At 37.1% G+C, this 25,291-nt stretch overlaps 1 protein-coding gene across 5 annotated transcripts; it reads right to left on the bottom strand.

The window, feature by feature from the left end:
- Positions 1-6,863: 6,863 nt before the first annotated feature.
- Positions 6,864-25,079, bottom strand: SIX2 (SIX homeobox 2). 5 transcript variants are annotated; one of them, XM_069768623.1, is made up of 2 exons: positions 24,176-24,947; positions 6,864-6,926 (listed from the first exon to the last, which is right to left on the bottom strand). In XM_069768623.1, the coding sequence occupies exons 1-2, from the start codon at positions 24,739-24,741 to the stop codon at positions 6,878-6,880; spliced, it is 615 nt and encodes a 204-aa protein (XP_069624724.1). In that variant the 5' UTR covers positions 24,742-24,947; the 3' UTR covers positions 6,864-6,877. The 5 variants fall into 5 exon arrangements, with proteins under 5 accessions (XP_069624724.1, XP_069624723.1, XP_069624722.1 ...); XM_069768622.1 differs by lacking the exon at positions 6,864-6,926 and adding an exon at positions 17,599-18,945 and having other exon boundaries at positions 24,182-24,947; XM_069768621.1 differs by lacking the exon at positions 6,864-6,926 and adding an exon at positions 17,599-18,945.
- Positions 25,080-25,291: the final 212 nt, after the last annotated feature.

Consider the following 25,291-nt stretch of genomic DNA (forward strand, 5'->3'; position numbering starts at 1 on the left):
GCAGCGTCCAACCCACAGCGTTTACTGGCTGTGGGAACATGTGTGAATGGAGCTTTAGACATATTGCAGGTTATATTTTTAAGGTTAACAAAAATAATGTGATCTGTGGTACGTGAGAAAATGACCACTAGTGGTTTGCTCAATGTGTGTGTATCTAGTTGGCAATTATCAGGAATGATCATTCATACAAATGATTTCTTGGGTGATTATTTCAAGGCTCATGCAGATGATCATATTTTCAGTCTCAGTGGCTCGAACTTGGATCAATGTTATTTTATGACTGCAGCGTCCGGTCTGTTGTCAGCTTAGTAATAAGCCGGCAGCAGAGTGATGTCACCACACCCTGCAGAGACCAGTGATGTCACCTGCGGGGACGGCCTATCTCTCGCTCTTTCTTTAGCTCCAACACAAATCCACTCTGGTCAGCTTCCCCCAGCTGACTGACTAAGGTGAACCCCCAGACTGTTTATGTGTAGAGCCAGCCGGGGAAAAAAATTAGAGCCTAAAGTGCTAGCATTTAAACCTAGCCTACCTGAGTTCACTACAAACCTTAAATATTAGGTTTTGCTATTGGGTAGAGAAGTCAGACGTTCCGGGGTCAGTACCAAGAGAGCATGTAGTAAACTAAGGGAAAAGACAAATGCGTAAGTCAGGTCACATTCCAGGGTCAAAATAGCAGAGAAATAGTGGATAAGCAAAGGGGCAGTAGCAAACGGGTAGTCAGAACACGGTCCAAAGGTCAGCAGCAGAAGATCAGAACTTACAGAACAGGAATCACACCAGAGAGCATAAGATTTTGACTGGTAGTAATCTGGTCTAGACAGCTCACCTAAATACCAGGGCAATTACTAAGAACAGGGAGAAGCTGGAGGAATCTCTGCACGTCCCAGTGTCAACTGATCTGTCAATCAAAGCACTGACAGCTCTGTACGCCCCAGCACAGGATTGGATGACAGATCTGTCCATCAATGAGTCCAAGAGACTCTGGACGGAGGAATCATAATATTTCTCCATAGACACTACAATGAGTGCACAATTAGTACAGGTCTCATGGAATGGACCTTGTACACACAACCAATGTTTCTCTCTTCCAAGAGAATCAAATCAATTATGGTAATGACACTCATCTCAAACTCTGATCAGAGTTTGAGCGAAAATGTCAGTTTACTGTGATCCAATTCTCTCGAATAAGAGAATTGTATCACAGGTGTAGGGAAGAACTTAATTTCTCCATCTTCTTCATTGTCTGTGTCCGCATAAATCGGACTGCACTCAGATGTCATCATTCTCGCATTTAGTCGCAGCATGATGCGATTGTTTTTGCATGCCGTATCGATGCGTGCTGCCCTATAGTTTAACATTGGGCATCGCAAGCATTTATGAATCGGGAGAGTCTGACTCCACCAAGCCCCTTATCGAGACCAGCAGGTAAATTGCCAACCTTGATGAATCGGGGCCAAGGTCTTTCTTTTTGGAATTACCCAACAGTGGAAGGATAGCAATATTAAAATGCCTGCTCTGGTGCCCAGTTTCCATCTATGTAACCACCTAATTGAATTTCCTTTGAACTTTCTTCTGATAGAATATTAAAAAAGTGTGAACAGGAATTACCGGCAATGTGCATTTTATTATCCCAAAGCCTTGTGGCTACAGGTAGACATACTGATGATAATCCTCAATTAGAGAAATGCTGTAAACCAACATGCCACACCCCAAGGAGGTCACCAATTGCTTTTCCCAGCAGACGCCTCCCCCCAATATTGTATTGTAAAAGGATTATCACACCTCATCAACAGTGACAGTGGGACAGTGGTGTTACACAATGGGACTGAAGAAAGGAGAAAGGTGTGAATGGCTTTGACCCAGATAATGGCTTATACAGTACAAGCCAATTTACTGGCACATTCCCAGAAACTGCATTAAGTCTTAGAAAACAAATATTCTTTGTACATTCTTTACTTACGCTTCTGTGACACAAATGTGAAAAAAAGATTTGCACTGATTTTTTTTTGTATCATTAGAGCACACAGAGAATAGATGAAGACGTGATAGTATATCTGTATCTATGCCTTCCCCGAGGATCCAACTCGTTCCACAGACACTGTAGACCTTATATTCTGTCTTGTTCCCGCACATTTTTTATTCCAGTACAAGTGCCTGAACAGACTCCTCCAAACTCCTATTTCTGTGCACGTGACCTAAAACATCCTGTGCACCTTGGAGAGGCAGTATACTGTATAGCAGAGCAAATCTCAGAACAGGAAGCTACGTGTATTCTAATCATTGTACAGTAGATAAAAAAGTCAACACTTCCAAGTTAAAATGTCAGGTTTTTGTCATGTAAAAAAATCATAACAAGACAAATCATTTCAGAACTTTTTCATCTTTAATGTCACCGATAATTTGTAGAAATATAATGAAAAAAAAAAAAGAATAATTTTAAGTGTGAAAACAAAAATAGCAATACTAAAATAATGTGGTTGCTTATACCTGTAATTAGGGATCTCTTTATATTCAGAATGAGCCAATCACTTTTAAACTGATGTTACATAGTAGTCAGTGCAGAGCTGCCATCATTTACAGTGATTCTGATGAACCCCATGTAAAGTTGACCTTTTCTAGTAGGATTTTTCAAGACATTTTCTTAGTTGCATTTTACAGCAAAAAACATAGTTGATAAACAGCCTTCAACACAGCAAAGGGATCTCATTGTTGAAAGTGATTAGTCAGGAGATGGGAGAAAAAAAAACCCCAAGGCATTAGATATACCATGGAGCACTGTGAAAATGGTCATCAAGAAATGGCTTAAATTTGGCCAAACAGTGACATTACCTAGAAATTGACATACCTCAAAGAGTGATGAAATAACAAGAAGAAAATTGGTCAGTGAGGCTACCAAAAGGCCTACAGCAACAGTAAAGGAGCTGCAGTAATTTCGGGCACGTACTGGTTGTGTTCTGCATGTGACACGCATGTCACGCACTCACCATGCTTGTTATATAGTCTCACTCTCACCTCTCGTGGCAGAAATGCCTTCCAGTAGCTTGTTTCTGGCAAATTATGCACTATTGTGCCTTTTTATTCGGCTACAACATATCAGTCCTTCACAGCTGTGTAGTAATGAAATATGAGGGTAGTTAAAGCTACATAATATTTTGATAGGGTTCATTTCAAAGGTTAATAGACAAGTAACTTTAGTACTAATGTGCAGGCATCAATCTCCTCCATCTAGTCATTCTTGGGTCAGTGTGTAAATCTCTGAGTTTTGTTCTCCAGCTACAAATATGAAGGATGTAAAAACCTTCACCACAAAAAGGTTAAACATTGGATTAGGACATTCTCAACATTAAACTCGTATTACAACCTGGCCACTAAAACCACCAATCATACAGCAACACCCATGACATAGGATACTATGAAGAACTGGCCTAGAGCTGGCCACCAAGGTTCTTTGTGCAATTTTATAGTCTTCACGAGATGATATTATCTCATTGGCTTTGTTACTTTCCTTCATCTCATATTTCCATTTATATAATACATAGTTATTAAGGTTGAAGGAAGACTTTAAGTCCGTCTAGTTCAACCCATAGCCTAACCTAACATGCCCTGAGGTTATGCTCTCCAGTGTGGTAGTGAAAGTGATGCTAGAACTGATCCCATAACTTTCTAGAGTCATCTAGTTGATCATTTGTTCCATCTGATTGGTCCTAGAGTAGGACTCATGAACAAACTGTACAACTTTTACGTCAGTTCTGCCTAGGGTTGTCAAACTGGCTGATAAACTCTTATCACAACCAGTATTCACACTTGGAGGTTGGTAAAAGTAAAATATTTTTACTCTCAATATCAAATGCAGGTATTTTTGCATAAAAAAACTGTGTGTTTGCAGTCAAGTTACTTACCGTCAGAATATGTCAGGCCATCCGGCTGAAGTATCAAGATTAGGCCAAGTGTGGGATTGGCACAAGTGGTTTTTCTAATGGGCAGAGCAACAGAGAGCTAAACTGTCCACTGCCAACCTACACAGCCCCGTGAATGGAAACCAGAGGAATAGAGATGGGCAAATCAATTTGAGGCGAGTTGAATTCACCTCAAATTCCACCCAACTCATGCATCACGAGAATCCAACAAAATATTGGTTGGTTGATTGCCATTTTTCTGGCTTCAAAAGGGCCAGAAAGGAGTTAAAAAACAACTAAACATTTACTCGTCACTCAACGGCAATCAACTTCTCTGTGCAGCTCCTCTCCCAATCCTCACAGTTCTGGTCCAGCCGTCTTCACTTGTCCTATCTGGTCTTCAGTTTTTCCAATGGGCGAAGAGCTGCAGAAAGAAGTTGAGAGCCTTCGAATTCGAATTGAATAAATTTGATGGAAATTGCAAATTTGAATTTTTGCAGAACTGCTCCTTCCTACAGTGGAGTGAGTATGCTCATTTAGGGTGGGTTCAACACTTGCTTTGCGGTTTCCTTCCTTTTGGTCTCTGTAATATCGCCAAACGTTGTAAAACCCTTTTTTACTGTTGCATGAAAGAGCTCATTCTAACTCTTCTGGGAAAGGATCCTATACCACTAAAGTTTCTCTGACAGGAAAAAAAAATCCACGGATATGTGTAATACAAATAAACACGAGAGCTACCAGAAATATCCAAAATGCTGGATATTGTCGATACTTTGGTTATTTCCCTAAAACAAGCAGCGTAACGGGCAATGTCATGCACATGGTATTACATTTCATTGGATATTAATTATTTTGCATGCTTTTTCCATGTCGTTACAGTTTATGTTTGGAAAGCCTTCACATGTTCTGTTATAGAGCAGGCTGATTTCTAGTGACAGGAAGTAGCTGAAAAAGTCAAGAGGTTTTTTTTTCAAGAAAGGCTAAAATCTGTCAGGCATTTTCTAATTTAGGGTGACATATGAATTCACTTTGTTCTGGGTGTCCCAAGACGGTCTACATACACATGGAAGTATTTAGAGAGAATCTGTCACAAGATGACAACTTCACTTTATATGGAACTCTGTTCTCCTGGATGTAGGAATACAAGCTCCCTCCGTCAGTGCAGGTATGGTACAGACTCCTGCCCAAACGTAAGGCATTAGAGTTCCTGTGTCATGCTATCTCCTATAATTGTAATTAAAGATTCTCTTTATAGTAACATTTAGCTGTGAAAGAAAATCATGTTTAGTTGGGAACATGTCGAAATTCCATTTTTGAAGGGATTTTTGGCCACTCAGAGAGGTTTTATACAATATTAAATGGGAGTTTTGACCTCTTCATAGTGGATCCAATATTCTCAAACTTCACTTGTAAGATATCAACACCAGAGAATAGACATATCTACCATATACCCAAAAGTCTTGCTATGCTAGAAAGGACTGGCCTTCGCTGGGGCATCTATTAAAAAAACCCTTACTGTTTTTTTCTTCTTTTTATACCCCAAATGGTCTCTCTTTCTGTTCTTCTCTCCCTTTCATGACATCAATGGTCTCTCTTTCTGTTCTTCTCTCCTTTTCATTCTATCAATAGTCTCTCTTTCTGTTCTCTCCTTTTAATTCCATCATTGGTCTCTCTTTCTGTTCTTCTCTCCCTTTCATTCCATCAATGGTCTCTCTTTCTGTTCTTCTCTCCTTTTCATTCCATCATCGGTATCTCTTTCTATTCTTCTCTCCGTTTCATTCCTTCAATGATCTCACTTCCTGTTCTTCTCTCCCTTTCATTCCACCAATTCCTCACTTCCTGTTCTTCTCTCCTTTTCATTCCACCAATGGTCTCGTTTCTATCATTTTCTCTTTTTCATTCCACCAATGGTCTCACATTCTGCTCCTCTATCATTTTCATTCCATCAATCGTCTCACTTGCTGTTCTTCTTTCCCTTTTAATTTTTGTCTCTCTCTCTCTCCCTCTTTATACATTCTTCCTTGACTTCCCTGCTATGTTTTTTATATGAAGGAGTATTTGAGCCACACAAATTTATCACCTACTGGATAGGCATTTGATATTAGATTGGTAACTACACCTGAAATCTGCATAGAATTCTAGAATCTTTGGGAATGCGCATTACTTCCTTAGAGTTTGAACATAGTGGCAATCACACTTGATTAAGCAATTGATTATTCAAACACCTACTTGCCCCAGTCGTGCAGAACAGATTTTTATTTTCATCATCTCTATGGAGTTTCAATGGAACATGAGCGCACAAGGTTGAACAACTCCTCAATAAAGCTCCTTATCAACAGGGCCATGGTGGAATACTATTTTATGATTCAATTGCTACAAACCTGTCTATCAAAGCCCCATCAGTCTAACATTTTACAACTATTTGATGCATAAGTGATACACAAAGCAATTGCTGGGATCCTGTCAATCACAAATTCCCAAGATCCTGTCCACCGAACGCCGATTGATGCAACATTTTGTGGCTAAGTGGTACATTTTATAGATGGAATACCTCTGTAAGCCTTGAACCTCTTTTTCTCGAATGGTCTTCTTCTTTTGCTTCTTCCTCATCATTTGTTTTTTTCCTGATTCGATTCCACATGAGTATTTGGGTACTATATGTATAACCCAATTACATAATATAATTTTTTTAACTTGTTCTAAAAAGTTTTTTAAAATACTTTGAGCACGTTTGCTCAACTTAGTTTTTGACACATGATAAAGCATAATAATTAATTGACCATTCTAGGTTTTAATGGTCTGGCCCTCAATCTTTTATTGTGCCTGCAACTATATCTATTTTCTTATTATTTACGAGGCTGCTTAATCCTCTTGTTTTAATAATCCTACAATGTATTGTGGTCATTCCAAAACTTTCCTATGACACAAGTTCTAAAAAACACTTTTGAGTTGTCAAACTTACCAGTTATCTTAGGAAGTTATTGCTTGATTCTAAAAAGGCTCATCTTCAGAAGAGTTACATTCCTTCTATTTGGGTGAAAAAATTAAGATTAAAAAATAAATGCAAAAAAAATAAAGCAAATTAAAATCTACTTTTTAAATTCAAAGGTACTTTAACCGGTTAAAGATGAAGAAATAATAATAATAATAATAATAATAATAATAATATTTGGTACTGCCTTGTCCATAAAAGTCCAAACTATGAAAATGTAAAATTATTTAACCCGTACAATAAATGTAAAAAATTCAAAATGATAATTTTTTGGGTCACTGCATCTCTCACAAGCAATGCAATAAAAAGTCATATATACCCCAAACTATCAATAAAAGCAACAGATCAGCTGCAAAAAAAAGTTCACCTACAGCTCCATCTTAAGAAAAATAAAAAAGTTAGAGGTCCCGAAAAATGGTAACAAAAAAATAATTTTTTATTTATAAAGAATATTTAAGCCTCTAAAATAATAAAATAAAGTGTAAGTTTGATATTTTCCTTAATTGTACCAATCTGGAGAATCATGCTGCCAGGTGATCTTTACCTCACAATGAAGAACCTAAGAGAGAAACTAAAAAAACAATGGTGAAATTGAGTTGCTTTTTTTTAACCACTTGACCACACTTGGAATATTTTTTACATTTTTCCATACATTATATATTATAGTGAACGGTGTCCTTCAAACCTACAGCTTGTTTTGCGAGAGAAACACTCATATAGCTATGTCGACAGAAAATATAAAAGTTGCAGGTCATTGAAGAAGGGGAGGAAAAAAATATACTCCAAAAATGAAGACAAAACCCTTATTTGAATTACAATAATACAACTTGTTGTTTTTCCAATGATATCTTTGTTACAAAAACCCTAATTTTTTACTGTGTTTTCAATGAATTGGTTGTTTATTGAAATATTGATGTTACATTTTTGACTTGTGTTTTTTACTTTTTTACTTGTTGATAGTTATATTTTATTTCATAGATCCAGTATTGGACTTTTCCATAAATGCCACAATACACATCTTATTTCTGAAAAGTGTAAGAAAAACGTAATTTGAAGCCTTGTTATAAATACATACAGACTTTGACATGTTGAGAAATTTCCCTGCATAATATGAGAGATCCTGGCTTACCTCCAGCATTGTAGAGGATTCCACACTTCTTCTGAAATGCCACCGCTTAGTTAAAAAAGGAACTTTTATCAAATTTTTCATGTTGAAGTGAACACACAATGTAATTGTAGTTGCAGAGCAGAATAAAAAAAATGAGTTTCTTTTTTTTAAAAAAACTTTCCTTTTTCTTAGGCCGGGGTAACAATTGCAACTGCAATGCGAGAAACTCGCGTGAGTCTCTCGCATCAATACCCGACACTGCCATCAACGGTTCGGACCGTTCAGCTGCATAGAAATACATGCAGCCGCATGCTCCGGTCCCAAGTGCCGGGTATTGAGGCGAGAGACTCGCACGAGTTTCTCACATTGCAGTTGCAAGTCTGACCCCGGCCTTACGGAGGTATTAGCAAACCATTTGGCACATATTGAGCGAAATTTTGTTAAATCCAAGTGGTTGTTATCAGCGTTTTCACTTCTTCTCCCTGTATGATGCTGACCAATCAAAATCATTCAGCAACAGTCAAATGAATGAAAAACACGCCCTCGCCATAGCTTAGAGCCGATGTAAAGTAGTGTAGGGAGGAGAAGAGGGGCAGTACAGCCGAGCCGACAGTTCTTTGTGAGAAGAGCTGGTAGAAGTGTTTTGTAATGTTACACAGCCAAACGCAGCTGTGCCAAGACTTTCCCTACAGGGACCTTATCTGAAAGGTGTGAGGCATCTGTGGGCTAATCTTCCTAATTATGCAGGAGGTTACACCGGGAGATCAGAGCTGTATTATTACATCTCACACACTGAGAAACCTTAGCTATTGTAGGGATATGTTCTTTTTCTGCTGTATTGCTGCCGGTTTATGATTGGGCAACTCATACTACAGGGAGAAGAAGTACACGCCCCCATTGTAAACATTCAATTGGACTTAACAAAAGTTAGATCATTAGGTACCAAATAGTTTGATAGCTAATATCTCTACAAAGGAGAGGCAAAATTAGGAAACAAAAGGTTTATTCTGTTTTGCAGCCACCATTATATTGTGCGTCCAGTTCAACATGAAAAATCTGGTGAAAGGTCCTCTTTAGTAGAAGAAAAAAAAGAAAATATCTTGGGCCTTCAGCAGTGGTCAACTGTGCTCTGTCAATAAAGAGAGATGAGCGCCTATTGCTATGACCATCAGCCTCTGACTTCCAGAATGAAAATAAGGAGGCTAAACTCAGGGTTATAGCTATAGGGGTAGAGTGCTAGCAGTCTCACCTAGGCATTGGTGTTGAAGGGACCCAAAGGAGAGTAAAAACGTAATGAGACATTGATCATATAAATGGCACATGATGGGTTGGTGACTGTTAAAAATGTAGCATTTTCTTCTGGCCAAATTACCGTACTATAAATCTGAGTAAGGAGCCTCTGACATTCACTATAAGTTATACTATTCTTGCCCACTTGATTGAAGTTCGCATATTACTAGAATTTTATTAAAACATCAATAGCAAATGTAAAAAATATTTTCATCTCCATCTTAGTGGAGACAATAAATCTGATAAACGCTACTGCGCAGGCGCCGGCGGCACCATCTTGGAGGAGGCAATTTTGTTTCTTCTCTAGCAAGATGGCGTCGCTGGTGCCTGTGCAGTAACATCTATTGGATCGCCGATTGCTGCTACAGTGCAGGTGCGGCCGGTGCCATTTTGCTACAAAGTCTCAAGTACCGGTGGTGCTGACTTGTTACATTTTTGTTTGTTTTTCATCTTGACCTGCTTTTTTTGCATCTTTATGGTGTTTTAGAAATTATTTCACTTATTTGCATCAGGCCTGTGTCCAGTCATTGAGTATAAATGTCAGATCTAGAGCTTGTAAGTGTTGTTAAAACTGCCACCGATCCCAAAAATGCCACTAAAAACAAGGAAAACACTACTAGATGTGCAAAACATTTCTCAGGACTCATTCACACTTGCATATGAAAAATACAGTTTCAAAATGGATTACATTTTACAATCCGTTCAGTTGTGTTTCCATACCGTATTCATTTTTGATCGGTATTGACCTTCTGAGTTGGCTCTTTTCCATGAGATTTGTGAACCTTTTATGTCCTTTCACTTAAAGGGAACCTGTCACCTGAATTTGGCGGGACCGGTTTTAGGCCATATGGGCTGAGTTTTTGGGTGTTTGATTCACCCTTTCTTTACCCGCTGGCTGCATGCTGGCCGCAATATTGGATTGAAGTTCATTCTCTGTCCTCTGTAGTACACGCCTGCACAAGGCAATCTTGCCTTGTGCAGGTGTGTACTACGGAGGACATAGAATGAACTTCAATCCAATATTGTTGACAGCATGCAGCCAGTGGGTAAGGAAAGGGTGAATCAAACACCTGAAAACTCCGCCCATATGACCAAAAACCGGTCGCGCCAAATTCAGGTGACAGGTTCCCTTTAAACAAGCAAAAACAGCAAAAAAAAAATTGTTGTTGTTTATGTAATTTTAGAGAAGCGTAGATAATAGAGATGAACAAATGGATGCCATGCAAAGTTGTATCAAATTTTCAAGAATTTGTTAAATGAATGCTCCCATTTTACACAAAGCAGAAGATCGTATCAGCGAGGATCATAGGATCTTGGGCGTGACTGGGCGGGCTTCCACGTAATGCCTTGCAGCTATCACATCACACGGTACAGAACTCAGAAGAGACTATCACAGCCTTTATAAAAGCAAAAGCAGGGAATGCAGCAGCCATTTTCGGGAGAATCTGGATAGTGAGAGGACGTCACTGCTTAGCCATAGACATAGGGGAAAAAAAGCCATAAAACAATGAACAAATTCTACAGAGAGTATGTGATAACAATAGAAGGGAAGCTATTTACTGTATGTTGAGGTCACTTTGGCATTATTAAGGCTGTTTTTGTGCTTTTGACTATAGAGCTTAAAAGGGGTTCAGCACAGTCCTAGGACACCTCAGAATATTATCCATGTCTGTCCAGGGCAATTGAAATACTTGCAATTCGTGGTGAATTGAACTTTGGGGAAAAAGTTGCCAAAAGATGATGAGTTTGACTTTCAAAGATTTGCTCATGTCTAATAGATTATAATAAAAATGGAACAAATTTGCACATGTAAATACCATAGACTTTTACGGTAGACTACTATGGGCTAAAACCCATAACAATACGGATTCATTGGTACATACTGGACATAAAAAAAAAATCTTTGTACCTAAATTTAAGTAAAACATTTTTAATGAAAAAAAAAATTTGGACGTGAGAATGAGCCATAGGATTCCATCATTGCTGTATGTGAACGTGACTTTATCACATTAATATTGATTTCACGTTCATATTTAGATGTTTAAATGCCACATCATTTCCCAGATTAATATTACAAGTATTAAATTGTCACTGGACTAAATATGCCTTCTGTTATAATAAACCAAAGATAACAATAGATTTATGGGGGGGATCAGACAGAATAAGTGCACATTAAAGAAAAGTTTTGAAAGCTTTATGTTGCTTTTATCCACTTTTTGCTGGGAAATTCAATGAAAAAATAAATATGGAGAAATAGGATGCCGACATATGAAATACATTGATATCTGTCGCCTCGTCGATGTTCAGTATTGAAAAAAAAAAAAGTAAAAGTCTTGTTTATGTTCTTGACAGTAAAAAACGGTGCAAGCGCGGCGGCGGCGGCGGTGTAACTATTATCGGTGCAGGGGTTAAACTTACATCCGAGAGGAGATGGGAGGGAAAGCTTCATTTGGCCCATATGAGAAGATCAATACTATGTGATAACGGGGGATTCTGTTGGAGATTTTTCTTTGGGACCCATGAGCTTAAAGTTACATTACATGATAAATCCCCATGCTTTACACCCATGATCAAAACATTGGTACACATTTGTGGATTTAAAAAAAAAACAACGCCCAAAATGTGCCCTGGAGGGGACCTCAACTGTTTTTTTTAGGGCCATCATGTATCACGTGACCTGTATATAGAAATAGACTTATGCAACTTCTAAATGACTATTTGTCCTCCTGACTTCAATTTCCGGAGAACATGCTGGGATTTGTAGTTCCACAAGACCTGACTAAGCAGTCTTTGGCCATCTCACAGGAGTGCACAGTGTTGAAAATAAACTGTATTTGTGCTCTATAGGTAATAATGAGGCATTATGGCGCTACTCCTATCTACACACAATCCCCTGATAAATAAATAGATATATTACACGTACAACTTGCGAGGTGACGCCTGGTAAGTGTTGTAGTATATAAACATCAGCTTCCATAGAAAAAAAAAGAGAAGAAAATATTCTCTTTGTCCTCCACGAGCCATAACTCCTTATTATTTGTAGGAAGGTGATCCATAACAAGCTGCATCCGTTAGAAATTCTGCACGAATGTCTGTGATATAGGATATTATATTGGAAAATTCACCAAAAAATAAAGTTAATAGCCATCAATGCTGCATTTGTAAATGAATGTGTACATGTAGGAAAGGTAGGAGCTGTCAGTCACGCGTTCCTCCAGTTCAGGTAAATGTGACAAATGCAAATTCTGGGATCCATCCTGCCACGTGTGCATTAATATGTTGCACATTTAGGCTCATTAGTGGCAAAGAAAAAGTTGACTCCAGTTATTCTTATGACGCCTAGTTTCCATTTATCCGCCCATATGTCTTTTTTCTTTTTTTTTCTTTTTTGTTGTTTTTTTTACCTCCAGACCACTACAAAAACACCAGAGCGACACTGATCTAGAAACTGATCTAGAAACTGATCCGATTGATTGCACCGGTGCTCAGGAAGGATATAATGGAACTAGAGAGAGTACAAAGGAGGGCAACAAAATTAATAAAGGGGATGGGAGAACTACAATACCCAGATAGATTAGCGAAATTAGGATTATTTAGTCTAGAAAAAAGACGACTGAGGGGCGATCTAATAACCATGTATAAGTATATAAGGGGACAATACAAATATCTCGCTGAGGATCTGTTTATACCAAGGAAGGTGACGGGCACAAGGGGGCATTCTTTGCGTCTGGAGGAGAGAAGGTTTTTCCACCAACATAGAAGAGGATTCTTTACTGTTAGGGCAGTGAGAATCTGGAATTGCTTGCCTGAGGAGGTGGTGATGGCGAACTCAGTCGAGGGGTTCAAGAGAGGCCTGGATGTCTTCCTGGAGCAGAACAATATTGTATCATACAATTATTAGGTTCTGTAGAAGGACGTAGATCTGGGTATTTATTATAATGGAATATAGGCTGAACTGGATGGACAAATGTCTTTTTTCGGCCTTACTAACTATGTTACTATGTTACTATATTTCTTTGGGATCGCTCCCATTCATACAGTGCATCAGACCCCCTGATCGGAAAATGCTGAATCTTGCATTTTTCATCAATTTTGCAATTAAAATAACTTATAAATGAGGCCCTTATGACATTGTGATCTCAGTTGAGGCAAAAAAATTAATCCTTGCACGCTGGATAAATGGTAATCCGGTATTACTCCAAATATTTAAAGAAAATCGCAACTTTGGTTTCTGTTGTAAACAAAAAAAAAATTGCCAGGTGGAATTTTCAACTTTTTAGAAAGTTGCAAACTTTTTCTTTTTTCGTTTTTTTGTGCAAATGTATTACACTGTCTGGGTGGCACAGATGACTAGGCTAGAAGGCTAAACTAAAATCTGACAAAAATATATTTTTTATTCTATTATGAAGTTTTAAAAAAATTTCTCATCGGATAAAGTGTTTACAATCTAATGGTTTCATGACATTTCTATGCACATTTCCCACATATTCTGAAAGTCTTCTTTTCATACAATTTTTACTTTTGATGTATGAGAGCAATTTTATGTCTAATGTAATCTTGTACCATAAAGGATGCGGAAATGCAAATATTTTTTACTGGCTTTCTTTAGCTGTGTCCATAGTAAATCTGTTTTCTCCTTGTATAAAAAAAATGGAGGCTTACTTACTGTCAGCTGGTGTGTCTGTCACACCACTTATTTCTTGCATTGCTTAAACTTCAGCATACACTGTGCAACATTCTGATAAATCTCACACAAGGCCCATTGGCCCCAAAAATACAAATTCCAAAAAACATTCCATTCATAATATTTCATAATACTCAATTCCCTATAAATATATATTGGGGAAAGCTGTCAAGAGGGGAATTATTGAAGTCATTTTTCCTCATGGCTGTGTTGCTCTTGTTTGCATCAAATGTATTAAAGTGTCGCATGATGTTTCATAAATTTGTCAGATATTTACACATACTTTTTTCTAGAGATGTATTTCCAATTTTTTTGCTTCACCTCCTTCTGGACTTTGTGCAACTTTTTTTGTTTAAAGTAGCAATATGTAATTCTGTATTAACCCTAATTTGAAAGATAGGTAGATAGATAGATAGATAGATAGATAGATAGATAGATAGATAGATAGATAGATAGATAGATAGATAGATAACAGATAGATAATAGATAGATAGATAATAGATAGATAGATAGATAGATAGATACATAGAAAGATAACAGATAGATAGATAGATAGATAGATAGATAGATAGATAATAGATAGATACATAGAAATATAAAAGATAGATAGATAGATATTAGATAGATATTAGATAGATAGATAGATAGATATTAGATAGATAGATAGATAGATAGATATTAGATAGATATTAGATAGATAGATAGATAGATAGATAGATAGATAGATAGATAGATAGATATTAGATAGATAGATAGATAGATAGATAGATAGATAGATAGATAGATAGGCTTGAGAAAGGCTCATTTTGAGCTGAAAAGTTGCCCAGACATGTGGGTAATTTAAACCCTGCACATTTCTATATTGGAACTATGGAGTACTGCCTCTTTATTTGAAGTTTTATGAAGTTTGGATGATTGGTGGACTGATTGTCTGGGGGCCTTGCACCCGAAGATAAGGATTTTGTGCTGTTCCTTCTTTTTGATAGATAGATAGATAGATAGATAGATAGATAGATAGATAGATAGATAGATAGATAATAGAAAGATAGATAAAATATAGATAGATAATAGATAGCTAATAGATAGATGGATGGATAATACATAGATATGGGATAGATAGATAGATAGATAGATAGATAGATAGATAGATAGATAGATAGATAGATAGATAGATAGATAGATAGATATGGGATAGATAGATAGATAGATAGATAGATAATAGATAGATAGATAGATAGTTATGGGATAGATAGCTAGATGATAGAAAGATAGATAATAGATATATATTGGATAGATAGATAGATAGATAGATAGATAGATAGATAGATAGATAGATAGATATGAGATAGATAGATGATAGATAGATAGATAGATAGATAGATAGATAGATAGATAATAAAGTAAAAAAAATCTGAAACAGCACTCCATATGGCAGTAATAAGGTGCTCTTTATTGGCCCATGTGGCGAAGTTTCGGTCCTGGATGCAGACCTTTATCAAGATAGATAGATAGGTAGATAAATAGATAGATAGATAGATAGAAACATAGATACAGTAGATAGATAATAGATAGATAGATAATAGATAATAGATAGATAATAGATTGATAGATACTAGATAGATAGATAGATAATAGATAGATGATAGATAGGTAAGAGATAGAAAATAGATAGATAGATATGAGGTAGATAGATAATCGACTTACACGGAATACTTTCAGAAGAAACACAGACACATATACTTCTCCTGAATAAATAGATTGATTCCTATGTGATGAATAGATAAACCTATAGAAGACAATTATATTGTGGTATTTGGACCATTTTACTATCTATAAGCAAAAAAAAAACAGGTTTATAATATCATATTTATAATCACTTTTGCTGCTAATATTAGTGATTTGTAGCATTATTATTATTATTATTAATATTATTATTTATTTGTATAGCACCATTGATTCAATGGTGCTGTACATGAGAAGGGGTTACATACAGGGTTATAGATATCGTTTAAAAAGTTTACATTGACAGACTGGTACAGAGGGGAGAGGACCCTGTCATAGCTGCACTCCTAATATTGACCTTTTACCGTTTTGTGTTTCTTGCATCTTAATATTTCTCTGTGACTATACTTCGATAGTGGAAGTAAAATCTAGAGCTGTGGGAAACTGACTAAAAAGAGGATTACAGCAGAACCTCAGGAGAAAATAATGGGAGATAAAAATAATAATTATAATAATAATTATAATAACAACAACAACAGCAACAGTACAATATCAGCAATATAAAATTGCTACTTTACTGTTGTCATTAGAAAACTTTGGTAATAATGATACATTTAAGTAATAACTATAAGGATAATAATTATTATTATAATTATTAAAATTATAAATATCAGTTGTTATTATTATTATTATTATTATTGTTATTATGGTTGTTGTTGTTATTATTATTATTATTATTATTATTATTATTATTATTAAGTTGTCAGGCTGCTATTATTATTACTATGACTACTACTACCTGTAATAGACAATGTATTGTGCTGCATTACAATTAATATGGTAGACATGAAATGAATATGGGGAAACAGAAAAAAAAATGTTTGGGGTAATAATTATCAATAAAAAAATGTTTGGGGTAATAATTATTGACATTTTTATGATGCATGGCATTTTTCCTTTTGCCAATTATACTGAGTTAAAAATGATAGAGTAGAACAAATCATGTATGTATAACTACTATTATTATCATTAATAACATTTGATATCAATACTAATTTATTGATTTAGATGTTTAGATGTTCATATAATGTAGTCCTAAGTGTTAACTTTGTTTTCTAAGACAATAATTATTCCTTCCTATAGATGATAATGGGTGTAATTATTGCTGAGAAGTTTGCAGATACCAGATAATACTCTGCTGGGGCTACAGGTACATGTGGAGCTAGTGATTAATAAGGGCTGAGCTGTACACTGAAGAGTCGCAGCGCTGAGCTGTATAGAAGGGGATAAGATCAGTGTCTTCTAACAATGAGGATTCTATTTATAATAATCCACATATACAGAGTGCAGGGATAACTCCTGATTGATGGGTCACCTGGCAGTGCACAATTGTCGCAGCAGCTACAATTACAGCTATAGAGTTAATCTGAAAACATAGCATTTGGAAAAACATGCACTCAGTTCATCTGGCAGAGAAAAAAAAGATTGCTGGAACTTGTGGTGTACAACCATACGTGCAATTCTATTGTATTATTGTGCTCAAAATTCCTGAAACCTGGAGCAATCACTCAACAGAAGGTGAGAGCTAACCAAAACCTAGAAATGTCAGGGCAATGCTCTGCAAGGTGTTTGCCACTTCAGTTGTGGAACTACTACTCTCAGCAACTTCCAGCATGAAACAGCTGTAAAGCAAGTCTGCAGACCATTGCACTAGAATAGTGAGAAAAAAAATGTGTAAAGGAAAAGTGAAGGAAATTGTTGTCTTCTCTTTTCCAAATTGGCTGGAAAAAAAACCCAACTTATATAACTGCATTAAAAAAACAACTGAAATTTGACGGAGATCTTTAACCACTGGCTATATGTTTATTTTTCCACGATTGTTATGAAGTTTAGGGCATTTTTATTTATATGTGTAAAATGTATCACAACGGATGTGGAATCAGTTATATAGAAATTATGAAAGCACAAGTAATATTTTCAATACTCCTATTTTATTATAAAATAAAAGCAGGGATAACTCCGAATGATTTTATTCTATATATATATATATATATATATATATATATATATATATATATATATATAAACAAAACAATGTCAACTGTCCTGACCCAAAGCTTAATGGGGCAGATAATGTCATTTGGAGGGGTGTTGGAAAGTGCTTTGATTTGGGCAATAAGTAGATGCTGATCCTGACACAAGGTCTGATTAAATACCCTGGATGATGACCTTGTACACAGGACACTTGCACTTTATAGAGAGTTTATATGAAAAAAAAAATGAAATGTACTTGGAGACAGAAGGAGAGGTGCTTAGTTCAGTTTTGCTCCTGTGAGCCTCAGTTTTTATGGATCCCGGAGGTCCTGATGGTGTATACATTTTTTAATGAAAAAAAAAATGATGTAGCTGTTGCTTAACATACATTCTTGAAGTTGATGTTTGAGCTTAGAAAAGGTGGACTGGAGTGAAGGTCACATGGGGTGGAGCTGATGCCTTCTGCTTTACTCCTGACAGCACATGACCACAAAAATAAAGCTTCTAGCCAAATAATGCACTGGTGACTCTGTAGGATCATAATTCTATAACCATTATGAACCCAGGTTCGTTATGTAAGATAAAAATAGGATGATATTTGAGTTTAATAAAGTGTGACAGTGCATGGAATTAGCTCCTGGCACAGCGATGGCATGAAACCCTGAGGGCGACTTCTCCATGAAGTACTTGAAGGATGTGATGATATATCAATACTGGAGATACTTGGAGGAGCAGTGGGCTCATTATAACTTATAAGGTTGAATAATAATGTAATATTGGAAGCTTATACAAGGTAGTAGTGATGCCTAAAGGACATCTGGAGTGATGTCGGTGCCCATTACTGTACCTTCTCTCCACAGATTACAGGGCCAACCATGTTGTCATTAACGGAGTCACTATCCATATTGTAGCGTTGTAGAGTCTTACTGAGCTGAATAAATCTTAAGAGCCAAGGTCCACCAAGTTTGATGACATTGGGTTGAGGATTGAGTCTTGCAAAGTGTGATGGTGCATGCTATCTGCGCCTGGTACAGGGATCGCGCTGGGGCCCTGAGGATGACCCATTCCATGAAGTGCCTGGAGTCCGGGGTTGGAGGTGAGCAGCAGGGCCGGACTGTGCGAGGTGTGGTCTGGGGTGCCTGATGGCGTTTTGTCGTCGTCGGAACTTCCTAATACAGTTTTTCCTCCATTTATCGAAGATGACAAAGCGTTGTGACTGTTGGAATTGGAGTTTTCGTTATTCTCCCTTAAAAATAACAGATATTTATACATATAAATCATAAATGTCAGCACCCACCTACCAAGTTACTCTATCTCCAGTATGTATTATTTATCCATCTATGATCTATTTATCTATTATCTATCTATCCATCTATCTATTATCTATCTATCTATCTATTATTTATCTTTCTGCACCTACTTACTGTTAAAAAGCAACACTCTATAATGAGATAATAAGACTGCAGACATTCAGAAAGGCTTTAATAATTTGAAAAGAGGGAAAAGTCATCATATGGGTTAATAAAAGACTGTACATTTTCCATCTGATTCTAGACTGCTGCCTTTTTTTTAAATAGTATATTTGTGGATACTTTTTTTTCTGACAACCTTGTAGGCTTTTGAGCCATTAAAATTTGAAAAAGTGCTTCTGATCTTTTTCTATTTCTGATCTATCCATCTATTTATCTAGCTATTATCTATCTGTCGATCTTTCCATCTATCTATCTATCTATCTATCTATCTATCTATCTATCTATCATCTATCTATCTATTATCTATCTATCTATCTACCTATCCATCTATCTATCTATCTATCTATCTATCTATCTATTTATCTAGCGGCACATTAAGGGCAATGCATTTCATGTAAACATTATAAATCACTGCAATAGAATCCTATTTAGAATTGAGAGTCCTCAGTGGTTGATACCTTTTAATGGCTAACTGAAAAGATGGTAACAAATTGCAAGCTTTCAAGACTACACAGTATTGAAAGCTTGCAATTTGTTACCATCTTTTCAGTTAGCCATTAAAAGGTATCAACCACTGAGGACTCTCAATTCTAAATATTTTTCTATCTACTGGCTAACACGGTACCAGGATATATTTCTTTCCTGCAATAAAATCCTGGAATCCTAACTCTTGTATAACTAGAAGTCTCAGCATATCTATGAAAATGCAGTTCTACAGATGGTCACATCGCATATCTATCTATCTATCTATCTATCTATCTATCTATCTATTATCGGTCTATCTATCTCTCTACCTATCTCTCTCTCTATCTATTTAGCTATTATCTATCTATCTATCTATCTACAGCATCTATTTATCTATTATCTATTTATCTATCTATTATCTATCAATTTATCTATTATCTATGTATCTAGGTATTTATTATCTATCTTTTTATATATCTGTCTCTCACTCCCTCCTTGAGTTCACTCTTGCAAATACACACGTGTTAGTATGTGTCTCTCTTGTAAACATATATACGTTTTATATATATATATATATATATATATATATATATATATATATGTATATATATATGTGGTTGTTTACACGGACATTATACACTAGACTATATTGGTAAAATACAGAAAAGAATAGTATATACCTGCTCACTACACTACTGATTACCAGGAGTCTATTTTTAGGAGATTGTTCAGCATTAATCCTTGCTCCCTTCTGCTTTTATGCAAAGGTTCCTGTTTCTTTCATTGCCGAGCACAAAACTCTACAAGATTAACCCTTCCTAACCTGGGCTAATACCCCTAGTCTCCTGTAATATTATAAATACCATCACCGAGTGCAAATGAAGAGATCGGTTTAGTTGTTAAATCATAGAAGATATTATCGTAATTAAAAGTGTACAGAATTGCCACAAGTTTCATTAAAGGCAAAACATATTCTACCTATCAACTATCCTTAGTGGCAAGTAGGGTCATTGATACTGGTGAATGAATTGTCACTTATGTTTTCAAACATTTCACCAGTTACTCTGTGAGGGGTTAACCTTGGTTGATTTTCCAGTAATTCTATTTGAGCAGCAGTCTCCAACCTAGGTCTTTCCAGCAGTGTAGATGGTACAACTCCCAGCAGGCACATACAGCTGGATGATGGGTGTTACAGTACCTGATCAGCCGGACTGCAGCTCCGCACGCATCAATAGGACGTAGTAAGCTGTGGTTACAGGCTAGGAACTGTCATTGTGCAGCAGATTCATGCTGGGGGTTGTAGTTTCTCAACAGCTGGCAGTATGTTATATATATGTTTTACGTTTTTATGAATATTATCTCAAGTTACATATTATGTTACATTCAACGTTCAGCTCAGTGTTCCCATATCACATCGATAATAAATATATGCATATGTATCAGAGGAAAACTGTGCAATGACTTTGGATGAACAATCACGGATATTATTATTATTATTATTATTATTATTATTATTATTATTATTAAGTGTCATAATAGGATTACTCACTTTTCCATTAGAATACATAGTCTCCCAAGCAGAGGAAAAAAAAACTTTTAGATAACAGACGATGACTAATATATATATATATATATATATATATATATATATATATATATATATATATATATATATATATTCTATTTGGTAAGTTGTCTACACAATTGTAACTTCTGTGAGCACATAGATTAGTATTGGGAGCAGTCTGAATTTCTGTAATGTACAATCGATAAGAGAGTCGCTTATTAATGTAATATTATTATAAATTAATTAATGTGACTAATGTAACCTCTCTAAGGATGAGCTGATCAGACTGACCATCATTGGGAATAATAGATAACAGTTTTGTTCTGATGATAAGAGGAATGACTGGAGCTGTTGTACTGTTCAGACAAGTAATAATCAATGCCCACCTATCTATAAATGCCCACCTCTGTATGCGGCCATAAATACAATGTCGGGAATGAGTTTCTTCGTGGCATGTGATGGCAATCGTGTCTGCTACCTTGTCATGTGAAATGGTGAAATGCTTTATTAAATTATTTGTATTCCCTGTGTGTTTGTGTTATTTTTATACTGTCATACTATAATTGTTTCTTTTATTTAGAGTCGCATAGGTGGTTATGCTCATATTCTTTACTATCTATCTATCCTCATATTTGCTTTTCTATTAAATCTATTATCTATTTAGTTGACAAAATCCTCAACTGCTCTTGAACCAAATCGTTGCCACCTGTTCACATGGGCCAATAAATAGATCTTTTTTTTTTGCATGAAATTTGCTGTTGAGCGCTGCCCACTTCTTTTGCCTATCTATCTATCTATCTATCTATCTATCTATCTATCTATCTATTATTTATCTATCCGTCTGTCTATTATTTATTTACACATCTATCGATTTATCTGTTTTTCTAGCTATCCATATTAATTACTATATGTACGTTTAGTGATATATATATATATATATATATATATATATATATATATATATATTGCTCTAATACAGGATCTCAAAAATAGTCAGACCGTATTTGTAGGGCCACATATAAAGGTTATACAAAGTCATAAATACTCTTATTCTAGTAAAACTGTGGACCCAAATAATGGAAAATATAATTACAGCAGAATTCTATGTATTCATTAACTATATTACTATAGTCTATATTCGTAGAAACATTATTATTTTTAATATTTATAAAACAAAACGTCCACATCTAAGAGATAATAGAGTGGAGGTGACAAAAACTCCATCTTCACCATAGGCCTTGAAATCACCCAAGAAGCAATAAAAGCCCAGTTGTAAACATATCACATCCATGTCTGTACACCAGTGTTATGAATGCTCTGCCTCTGTGGGCTGAGAGCTTAGTTGATTATGATAATGACCATTTAATTATATGTTTGCTATCTGACCTGACACCGAGCAGTTCATGTCCATCATCATTACACATGTCATGGTGGAGGAGTTATGTTGCCCTCCAGTGAGAAGGAGCTGGTGCCTAATGAGGTGAGTGGGTGAGTGTGGATGTGGATGTGGTGTCTGTGTGTGACAGGTACACGATATCATGGTGACACTCTGTGATAGGCATTGGGGACATATTTTAGTGCCTATCACACCTTTTAAAGGGACACTAAAATAACAGAAAAATCAATAAAATACAAACTATTTATATATATATATATATATATATATATATATATATATATATATATATATATAAAAAGCATAACATTTGTAGAGGTTCTGAAAACTCTTATATAGATATATATATATATATATATATATATATATATATATATATTAACAGTGACTGACAGGCATATATATATATATATATATATATATATATATATATATATAAACAAATGTGTGTGTGTGTTTATTTTTCTATAAATTTTCTGAAAAGAGATAAACAAGTTTAATAAATATATATGTATATGCATATATAGGCCGACTATTTTTCAGTGAGTTACAGATAACATGATCTACAGTTATAACAGTTGTATAACTCACTGAAAAATAGTTGGTATATGTATATATATATATATGTATATATATATATATATATATATATATATATATATATATATATATATATATATATATATATAATGTCCCCTTAATTGCATCCAAAGTGTAAATGACCCTTGCATTGTTATAGGTTGTCTTTTCTGTGGTTGTATTTAATCAAAATCTGATCTCAACACTTGGATTATTGCTATACCAAAGGTAAATGATTTTTTTGTGTTGCTCACTCTGGAGCTCACCCAGGACACCGTCAGCTCTGCTACATCTGACATCAGCTCTGCTACATCTGACATCAGCTCTGCTACATCTAACCTTAGCTCTGCTACATCTGACATCAGCTCTGCTACATCTGACCTCAGCTCTGCTACATCTCCCATCAGCTCTGCTACATTTAACCTTAGCTCTGTTACATCTAACCTCAGCTCTGGTACATCTAACATCATCTCTGCTACATCTAACCTCAGCCTGCTACATCTAACCTCAGCTCTGCTAGATCTAACCTCAGCTCTGCTACATCTAACCTCAGCTCTGCTACATCTAACATCCGCTCTGCTACATCTAACCTCAGCTCTGCTACATCTGACATCAGCTCTGGTACCTCTGACATCAGCTCTGCTAAATCTAACCTCAGCTCTGGTACCTCTAACCACAGCTCTGCTACATCTGACATCAGCTCTGCTACATCTAACCTCAGCTCTGCTACCTCTAACCTCAGCTCTGGTACCTCTAACCACAGCTCTGCTACATCTGACATCAGCTCTGCTACATCTGACATCAGCTCTGCTACCTCTAACCTCAGCTCTGGTACCTCTAACCACAGCTCTGCTACATCTGACCTCAGCTCTGCTACCTCTAATGTTGCAGTGTGGAGTGTGACTGTTCCCAGTGATCACACCGTGAATCCCAGGAGCATGTCTTATTAGGAGAAGGCTGTACTTACTCGTACCTCTCCTTGGCCTCGGCTGCCCGGTCCCTCTGCCTCCTGTTCTTGAACCAGTTGCTGACTTGGGTGGTGGTCAGTCCGGTGGCCTCGGCCAGCTCCCTCTTTTCCCTGGGTGAGGGGTAGGGGTTGTGTGCATACCACTCTCTCAGCACGCTCCGGCTTTTTTCCTTGAAGCAGTAGCTGGTCTCCTCTCCATCCCAGATGGACCTGGGCAGGGGGAACTTTCTGCGCACCCTGTATTTGCCCACCGCGCCCAGCGGGCGCCCCCTCAGTTTCTCTGCCTCTATGTAATGCGCCTTGAGCCACAGCTGTTGCAGCTTCGGGTGGTTGTGTGGGGAGAACTGGTGGCTTTCCAGGATCTTATAAAGCTCCCTGAAGTTCCCTCTGTGGAAGGCCACCACCGCCTTGGCCTTCAGGACGCTTTCATTCTTGTGGAGGTGCTCACAGGCCGGCAGGGACCACAGGAAGCGCCCCAGCCTCTCTATGTTGCCCCCTTGCTGGAGAACCTCGCAGACACAGGCTACTTGCTCCTGGGTGAAGCCAAAAGTGGGCAGCATCGACATGGTCCAGTGTGTGCCCCCCAAAACATCCAGGTCCAGGAGAAGGTGCAGCAATGCCCCGGTCCAGTGCGCTCAGTCCCAGGCCACATCCATGGAGCCTCCTCTCCAGGGGCTCAGAACTTTCTGTCCCGGGGAAGGTTGCGGATCCCTCAGCCTGCACACCATGGAGCTCCGCACTCTGCTCACCCGCCGTCCTCCTGCCTTGTTTCCTAATCATATTATTCTAAACTGGCATGAAAAATGATTGTGCGCCTCGTGATTGGCTGGATACCTGACCCGGGGACTGCAAGGAGAAGACAACAGTTTTAGTCAAATTATTCGCCATGGCAACCCTGTCAATCACAGGGAACTCGATCTGCCCGGAGGAGGCTCCCCTCCACTGAGAGGCGGCCTGAAATATGAGGGGAACACAGGGAAGAAGGGTCTGGGGAGGGGGTGGTGTAAGGCTGGAGGGAGGGGGCTGTGACCCTGCAATGTCAGGTCCACACAGCAGCAGCAGCAGCAGCCTGCTCCCCTCAGTGCAGGGGATGGATGCTGCCCCCCAGGGGATGGA

This window comes from Ranitomeya imitator, chromosome 5 (genome assembly GCF_032444005.1).
Source record: "Ranitomeya imitator isolate aRanImi1 chromosome 5, aRanImi1.pri, whole genome shotgun sequence".
NCBI classification, from domain to species: Eukaryota; Metazoa; Chordata; class Amphibia; order Anura; family Dendrobatidae; genus Ranitomeya; species Ranitomeya imitator.